General features: G+C 41.3%; 1 protein-coding gene across 1 annotated transcript in view; it reads left to right on the top strand.

Moving 5' to 3' along the window:
• The window catches only part of LOC128619718 (protein Wnt-7a), a 12,302-nt gene extending 3,510 nt beyond the window's left edge, over positions 1–8,792 (top strand). The window contains exons 3-4 of the mRNA XM_053644078.1: positions 4,331–4,602; positions 7,274–8,792. Coding sequence (XP_053500053.1) covers positions 4,331–4,602; positions 7,274–7,756 — 755 coding nt within the window. The 3' untranslated portion in view covers positions 7,757–8,792. The remainder of the gene's footprint in view (positions 1–4,330; positions 4,603–7,273) is intronic.
• The last annotated feature ends 215 nt before the right edge of the window (positions 8,793–9,007 follow it).

Raw genomic sequence — 9,007 nt, 5'->3', positions numbered from 1 at the left:
AACGTGTGAAAACACACAGCAAAATCTTAAATGCTGAATGAACACCTGCGAAATAAATTAACTCCTGAATTAATCCCTGAATTAATTAGCGTTCACAACGTTCACGCTCCAAACACACTCTCGTCGTTCTTTACCCTAACTTCAGAGTTACAAAATGTTTTCTGTAATTAAACACACGCCCAAATCGTTTAAGTTCTCCAAAACATCATCATTAAGCTTCATAATCTCTGATTTAAAAAGAGAGAGAGAGAGAGAGAGAGAGAGAGAGAGAGAGAGAGAGAAGCAAACTTCACACCAAGCACACCTCAGATCATCAACTGCAGACGTGGACATTTGATTTTCTTTCCTGGATAAGGAATAAAATATCTTTAGAGCCCTATAAGAGGCTAAGAACCTTTATTTACCCTGAAGAAACCTTGAAGAACCACTGAACAACAATTTAAAAAAGCTACAAACCTTCAAAAACCCTCGAGCAACCTTTGAAGAACTTTTCCACCCCCCAGGAGTGTACAATATTCATTCTTATAACTTTTAGAAAACGAGAAGACACGGCACTCTATAATGTTCTTTAAAGGTTCTATGTAGAACCCTACAAAAGAGGGCTTCCCTATCAGGAAGAGTTCCACGTAGAACCTTTTTTTTGAACGCTACAAACCTTTCAGTACCCTTGATGAACCCTTGAAGAACTTTTCTTCCCCAAAGAACATACAATAGTCATTCTTGAAAACAAGAAAACAAGGCACTCTATAACGTTCTTTACGATAGAGACCTTTTAAAAAGCTACAAACCTTTAGAACCAACAAAGAACCCTCGAGGAACCTCCAGCTTTTTTCTCCCATCCCCCCCCCCAATTGTGCGAATTCCTCATTACACTTTTAGGGAAAAAGGGCACCTGAGATTGTTCTTTGGTTTATGAGTTTGTGGGAACCTTTAAAGGCTCTATTCAGAACCCTACAACAGAGTGTTTTCCTATAAGAAATGGTTCTAAGTTTAATCCTTTTCGAAAGCTATGAACCATTAACTATCCAAAGAACCCTTGATAAAACTTTAAACTCCAACTTTTATCCCCTCTAAGACTGTAAACTCTTTTTTTCTTATATTGTAACTACAATCTAAAGGGTTCTTAAAAAAATATCTACCTAGAACCATGCGATAGAGGGTTTCCCTATCAGAAAGAGCTCCAAGTAGAGCCTTTCTGGAAAGCTGCAAATCTTTAACTATCCAAAGAACCCACAGAGAACCATTGCAGAAGTCCTACTTGTTTCCAAAAGTGCACCTCGCACCTGGTGTTCTTTGGATAAGGCTGGAAAATACAATGTTGGAGGGGAACACAAAGAACCTTTAAGCGTGTAGAATCTGCTAAGGGTTCCTTGGCTAATTAATGGTTCTTAGCTGCCATTCTGATAGGGAAACACCCTGTTGTAGGGTTCCACATTGAACAGTTTATGGTGTGGAACGTTTCTCAGCCTCTTAGAATGGTTCTATTCAGGAATCTTTCAAAGTGTAGAGGCTGCTGAGGGTTCTTAGCCACTTCAATGGTGCTCCGTGATAGGAAAACTCCTTGTTGAAGGTTCTACATCAAAGCTTTAAGGTGTAGAAGCTGCCAACCGTTCACTGGATAATTAAGCGTTCTCAGCTGCTTAAAATGGTTCTACTTGGAAATCTTTCTGACAGGAAACCACTTTCTTGAAGAGTTCTCCACAGAACCCTTAAGAGAAGATTAGCCACGTAAAATGGTTCTGCTTGGAAATCTTTCTGAGCGGGAACCTCTTTGTCGTAGGGTTCTACATAGAACCTCTAAAAACATGGAAGGAGCTTAAGGTTATTAACTGCTAAAAATGGTTCTACATGGAACCCTTTCTGATAGGGGGACGCTCTATGCTAGGGTTCTACATAGAACTTTCCTGCAGGAGAACAGCTGAAGAACCCTTAAGACTTGTTAAAGTTTAGAGATTTTTCAGCAGGTCTCAGAGGCGCACTGAGCGACGGAACGGTTCTGCTCAAGGTTTTTTTTTTTTTTTGTTGTGTTTTTTTTTTTTTTTTTTGCGTTCTGCATGCCTGAGATGTCTGTGAGATGAGATGAGTGTGTGTTTGGTTCCCTCAGGTCATGCAGGTAGACAGAGATCCAGGTGTGTTCTGTTCTTGTTGGTTTTGTAAATGAATATTAAAGCTCCGCCCCCCGGCGCAGACGCCGAAGCGAGTTCAGAGGAACCAGTCAGCGCGTCTGTTTCTGTGTTTGTCACGTTCTATCGCACACGTTCCACACCGTTCTGTTATTTAGTGCGATTAAAGTGCTGTGGCAGGAAAATTCCTCTGCTTTGAAACAGAGTTATGAAATAAACGCCGGTTCTCTGGTTCTTTACGGCTCCGTGTCAAACTGCGAATTTGGAGAATTTTACTGCGGAGTTAAATAAATGTGTTCAGGAGGGAAAGTCGGTTCCTCTCAGGCCAAAATGTAGAGTTCGTCCTCTGTCTTTTCGTTACAATGTGGCTTTAAAATCTTTACATAAAACTTCTTTACAAAAATGATAAACAGTGCAAGTTCTTTACGCATCAAAATGATGTAATAGTATTTTAAAAATATAAAAATAAAAGGTTTTTTTTTTTTTACATATACATCTTATTAAATAAATAAATAAAACATTTAAATAATCAATACATGCTCTTTACATATACATTTAATTATTACAGTATTTTTTATTATAATTAATTGTACAATATTTATACAAATAAAAATGAATACATTACAAAGAACTGACCAAAATACAAAAAGTTCTTTACATGTAAAAGTATTAAATAATATACTTAAAAAAAAAAATAAATAAAAAATATTTTAAAAAAATTTAATGAATTTTTAAAAATAAGTATTTCAAAAATAATAATCATTAAAAGTCTTGATATAAAAAGGATTAAATAAAAATATTTTTAAAACTTTGTAAAAAAAATTTAAAGTATAAAAGGTGTGATATAAATTATTATTATTATTATTATTATTATTATTATTATTATTATTATTATTATTCCCTTGATATAAAAAGGATTAAATAAAAATATTTTTAAAACTTTGTAAAAAAAAATTTAAAGTATAAAAGGTGCGATATAAATTATTATTATTATTATTATTATTATTATTATTATTCCCTTGATATAAAAAGGATTAAATAAAAATATTTTAAAAACTTTGTAAAAAAAATTTAAAGTATAAAAGGTGCGATATAAATTGTTATTATTATTATTATTATTATTATTATTATTATTATTGTGCAGTATATTATACAACATCGAGTGTGTGTTAAATATACTTTATACTGTATATTATGCAGAGAGATAAAGAGGGGAAGATTCTGGGCATTTAGATATATTTTTATATGTTTTATATAATTATTAACACCAGCTGATGATTTATGATTTACGTTGTGTTTTAATTTACACTGAGGTTCGCTGTTATCTCCACGCCGATTACGCAAACACTCCGGTGTGTGTAAATGATTTATCAAAAGGAAGATGTGTGATAACCTCAGGATGTACAGAATATAGAGGTCTCTCTCTCTCTCTCTCTCTCTCTCTCTCTCTGTCCTTTCATAAAGACGTGACACACGTTTAAAACCGTGCACACTTTATATGCGAGCGTCGTAGATGTGCGAATACATGCAGGAAAATGAGAATGCCTACAGACATATCCAGAAACATTTAAAACACGTGCTGCGTGTTTGCAAACACGACCTCACCTACACGACTAACAATTAAAGAATTCGTAGCCGAGGAGGACGTTATTTCCACCGTGGAGGCAAACTGAAAGTATTCGTGTAGATACGAGTTTGTTCTCATAGGACTGAAAATGAATGACGGTTCGGAAGCGTCACCGAGATGGCCTCCGAGCGGACGGAACTCTCCTTAACAATTCCTTTCTAACAAAACAATCAAAGATGTTTTAGTATTTAGTTTTCTGACAGACGCCATAAAAGCCTCGTGAACGTAGCTTACGAATTATTCAGCTATGCGATGACGTCATATGTGTTAAAGTCACTAAATTAGCGAAATTCTAGCGAGGTAAATCCATCCCAGTAGTCTTTAGCGAATAAGAACGTAGTTTAACTGCAAATGAGGCGCCGGCTGCGATGGAGAATTAGCTAGCTAGATACGTTAACCGGCCTGTTGTTAGCGTACAGCTAGTGCCACGTATTCAAGGAGAACTTTACACCAGTTACAAGCGTGTAAGGAAATGGTCCGGTCCGTTGTAGGGGTGTGAAGTTTTTCTTTATATTTTGGTTTTCAGTCTGTATTCATGAAAGCGTGTGTGTGTGTGCGTGTGTGCGTGTGTGTGTTTCAGGCAGTAAAGAAGCCGCGTTCACGTACGCCATCATCGCAGCGGGCGTGGCCCACGCCATCACGGCGGCGTGTACGCAGGGGAACCTGAGCGAGTGCAGCTGCGATAAGGAAAAGCAGGGGTTCCACGGCCGAGCGGACGGATGGAAGTGGGGCGGCTGCTCGGCCGATATCCGCTACGGCCTCGGCTTCTCCAAGGTCTTCATGGACGCTCGGGAGATCAAACAGAGCGCCAGGACTCTCATGAACCTCCATAACAACGAGGTGGGACGGAAGGTACGTGGATCAGGGTGAACAACATGAAACGTGCATTAATTACTTACGCAATCCCAGTCGAGTAGTGCTAGTTTGGATTATGTTAAAGGCGTGGTCAGTGATTTTTAGTGATGTTAGGTGTCTCTACTCACTCGTCGATCAAGAAAGCTCCGCCTCTCGCGCTAACATGGCGGTGTTCTAGTTAATAAGTTAACCTCTGCACTGATGGTGCGTTAATCCTGAATTCACGGTTTGTTCAGTGAGGAATGAAACACGACGACGGTGTACGTAATTACAGAAAATAATCAGCAGCTGGTGTGATGAGGTGGACTTCCTGTTGCCTTGACGGTGGATTATTTTCCTAAAACAGCACGTCCAAAAGTGTTTCATTTATTAAGCGTTTAATGAAACGTCGTACTTTTTTTTTTTTTTATCCATTTATAGTTACGTCTTTACGTTGTGGAACGTCTGTGAAGCAGGTCAGATCCGGTTCTCGCTTACGTTATACCAGCTATAAACAGTCGTTCTCTCACCGGCTTCTCGGGGAAGAAATCGCAGCTTGTCGTGTTACTGTCATGCTATCACAGAGTGTTGAAAAACTCCCGACACTGGAGACTCCTTCCGCGAATGTTATCTAAACGCTTCTCCTTACAGAAAACTTTACCATGCCCAAGTTTTTTAAACAGTCTGTGTACGTGGCATGTTCGCCGAACAAGTCCCTGTGAACGAACTGTTACTATGGAAACGATAACGAATTGGAGTATAAACGTGTGATTTGCTGACCTCGAGTTAAACCTGATATACTCGACGGATCTAAAAGGAAGTCCGAGGCGGAGACGCACTCTGCTCTTGGCATCTCCGCGCTCGGCCGTCAGCATCCTGGCACCGAGTCCGGTTCCGAGGCCGAGTCGGAGCTGGCAGCTCAATAATGAGAAGCTTTTAGGGGCTAAGAGCAGTTTAAGTGGCAGAGTTTGATTACCAAAGCAGATCAGAGGATCTACACAAAAGCATTCGCTCCCCCATGTTCCGCTCAGTTTACAAGGCACTGACTCACACCGCGATCCCCTATAGGTTTCATCTCTCCGGCTAATGGTGAACAACGGCGACATGTTTCATCTCTTCCACGCCCTGCCTTTGTGTGTCAGACCTTTTAGCTTCTCTAAATGACTTTTTTTTTTCTACTTTCACCTGCATCGTATGAGTGAGAGTCGTCCTTCTCTCCCTCTCTCCGTCCCACCTCCCGTGGCCTTTGATGTGGTGCGAGTTCATATCTCCAGGCTAAATCGTCTCCATAAAAGCTTTTGTGTGTGTGTGTGTGTGTGTGTGTGTGTGTGTGTGTGTGCGTGTGTGTCATGCATCTTTTCTTCTTCTCATCAATAGCAGTAGGAATCCGCGTGTTCAGACGCCCAACATCGCTTCCAGCTCAATAAATCTCACTGCCGGGGTTTAATGAGCAGGAAAAGAAGCCTCCATCTTGTCTCTAGCTTGTTCCACGAGCTTTTATAAAGAATTCACGCTGGCTTATCTAAACGGCTAAATTGCCTTTTAGCGGGCCGAGTTCGCGTCCAGGTTCATTCTATCTGTAGGTCCGGTCTCTCGGCTGCTAAAAGAAGCCTCTGTTGGGACGTTTCCTCTTTCGGAGTCTTAATGAATGCTGGCTGATGTAATGACATCTTGGCCATCGCTGCTCACTGCTAAACAGGAGATAACAAAAGCTATCCGCCGTTTTAGCCACTGCATTTAACGGATAAGTGGCTCTGAAAAGGTCATGTTGATTGGTGGTGTGTGAGGAGGAAAGAGGGGAACTTTGTGCGAGGGTGAGAATACGGTTTAAGACGTTCTCCTCGTCTTGCAGAGTAACTTTTAAAGCAGTCTCGCTTAACTCCTTTCACTCGGTTTGGGTGTGAAGCCGGACATCGTCTCGTATAGTTTTGTATTGAGGAATTAGAAATCTTATATCTTATAGGCGTTCTTGTTTAGGTATGTGTTCACACTACCTAAATCATTTCATTTGTGTTTAACTCATTAGCTTTATTTTTTTTTATATATATATATATATAGCTATTATATACTGAATAGTCATCATTTGAAAAAACAAAAACAAAAAGACGCTGGACATGCCACGCCCACAGGAGACAAACAACAAGCAACACGAGCGACTTATCGCTTGCTAGTGTGAACGGGGTTAAGGGTGTGATTTTTAGTCTGCCGACATCCAACCAATCAGAACAAGGAGGCGAGAATAAGCAATTATTTTATACGATTAAGCTCCGCCTCTTCTGACTAGCAAATTTAGACCAGGTTAAATCTAGAACTGTAAAGCTCTATACAGAACCCTACAGTAGAAATAATGGTTCTAAGAAGGTTTTTTTTTTACCAAGCTAAGAAGCCCTAAGTATACTAAGAACCGTTGAAGAACCCTATGGCTTTGGAGGGAACACTGAAGATTTGATTGTTGGTTCCACCAAAATGACTGACTGCACCTTTAATGTGGCGAGGAAAAGGACGTATATGTTAGGGAGCACACTGAGTTAGACGAAGACACGTGTCCCTGGATGTCTCCGGTCAGTCGGTTCTCGTTGTGGAATTTAAAACCAAGAGGAACCTTTTCAGCAGCCAGGTGATAAAACGTGTAGTTCCAGTTTGCGTTATGTACACAGCTGATTTGTTCCACGTCTTTTCTTCCGGACAGGTCCTGGAGCGCAGCATGCATCTGGAGTGTAAGTGTCACGGCGTGTCGGGTTCCTGCACCACCAAAACATGCTGGACGACCCTGCCGAAGTTCCGCGAGCTGGGCTACATCCTAAAGGACAAGTACCTGCAGGCGGTGCACGTGGAGCCGGTCAAAGCCAGCCGCAACAAGCGTCCGACCTTCCTGAAGATCAAGAAGCCGTTCTCTTACCGCAAGCCCATGGACACGGACCTGGTGTACATCGAGAAGTCGCCGAGCTACTGTGAGCCGGACCCTGTGACGGGCAGCGTGGGGACGCACGGACGGGTGTGCAACAAGACCATCACGCACCACTCCAACAGCTGCGACCTGATGTGCTGTGGGAGGGGCTACAACACGCACCAGTACTCGCGGGTGTGGCAGTGCAACTGCAAGTTCCTGTGGTGCTGCTACGTCAAGTGCAACACCTGCAGCGAGAGGACAGAGGTGTACACGTGCAAGTGATCGAAGGCGTATCGCATCTCGTCCGCCGCTCGGAAGGTGGGGTTTGTTTCGGAGGGGTTTTGTTCCAGGATGTCGATGTTGCTGTTCATGTTGCTGCACAATATAACCACTGGATGACTTTATGGTCACTTCCTGGACTGAACGAAGTCCATCCTCGTGCATTCCGAGTGCCTCACGAGGCCCCGCGGCGTCCAGGTGACTCTGGAGCTGTCTGAAATGTGTTTCACGCCCCGCTGTTAGACTTTCCTGCGATGATGATGAGCGTGTACGCGCCAAGCATGTTGACAATTCATTTAAAGACACGATTTTTATTTATTTATGAACCTACTATCATTCGTCTTGGTTTGAGGTATGAAATAGTGGCTGTTAGTAGTGAGAGCTGCTTCAATTCACACTGGAGGCTGAAAATACTACTGAAATACTACTGAAATACTACTGAAATACTACTGAAATACTACTGGCATGCTGGATCTTTCCTTGTAGCAACAGCATGCCTTCTTATAAATAATCTCCGCTCTATTTTGCTGCTAGTCTGGATTATCACGCACGGTGCGATAGTGGAATAACTCCTGATTAAAACCTCGATGTTTTTTCTTTTTTTTAACCGCAGTAGTGATTAAATCCCAGACAAACTGGACTTTACACTGAGAGTATATTTTGTGAAAAGAGTATCTGTATTTTTATATGAATGTTTTATTTATACTGTCATTTTCTCCTGTGGGTTGTGCACATCGCCTCTCGGTCCGCTCGGGCAACACTTCTGTGGAATTATGGGTGACTTTTACACGGTTCTTCTCGCAGATGTTAGCGCCATTAAACTCAAACCTAATGCATTCCATCGGCTTCGTTTGTTTTTATGGTCCAGGTGTCGGCTTCGTAGATCAGCGGACCTCCGAACCCATCGGATGCGGGTTTAGTGGATTTTCGATAAGATGCTTATTTTACCTGACGTTTGATTTTTAAGTCTACCGAAGATTACGACATAACGAGGACTACTACGTTCTTTAAAAGAAATTAGAACCCGTACAAGGTTCTTGGGTTGTCCCTTAACGTTCATAAATGCATAAAAAGTCATATGAATGTTCATCGTACCCAAAAATCAGTTTAACTGAACTGTTCTGGTGTTATGGAGAAGAAAGGGTTCCAAGTAGAACACATTTTTGGAAGCGGAGAACCTTACAAGAATGATTTTGTTCCAAGAGTGCGCGTATGAACTGGGTCAGTGTGTGGTACAAACTCCTAATTAATGCT

Source organism: Ictalurus furcatus, chromosome 15 (genome assembly GCF_023375685.1).
Source record: "Ictalurus furcatus strain D&B chromosome 15, Billie_1.0, whole genome shotgun sequence".
Classification (NCBI taxonomy): domain Eukaryota; kingdom Metazoa; phylum Chordata; class Actinopteri; order Siluriformes; family Ictaluridae; genus Ictalurus; species Ictalurus furcatus.
This window is presented reverse-complemented; position numbering and strand designations above follow the sequence as displayed.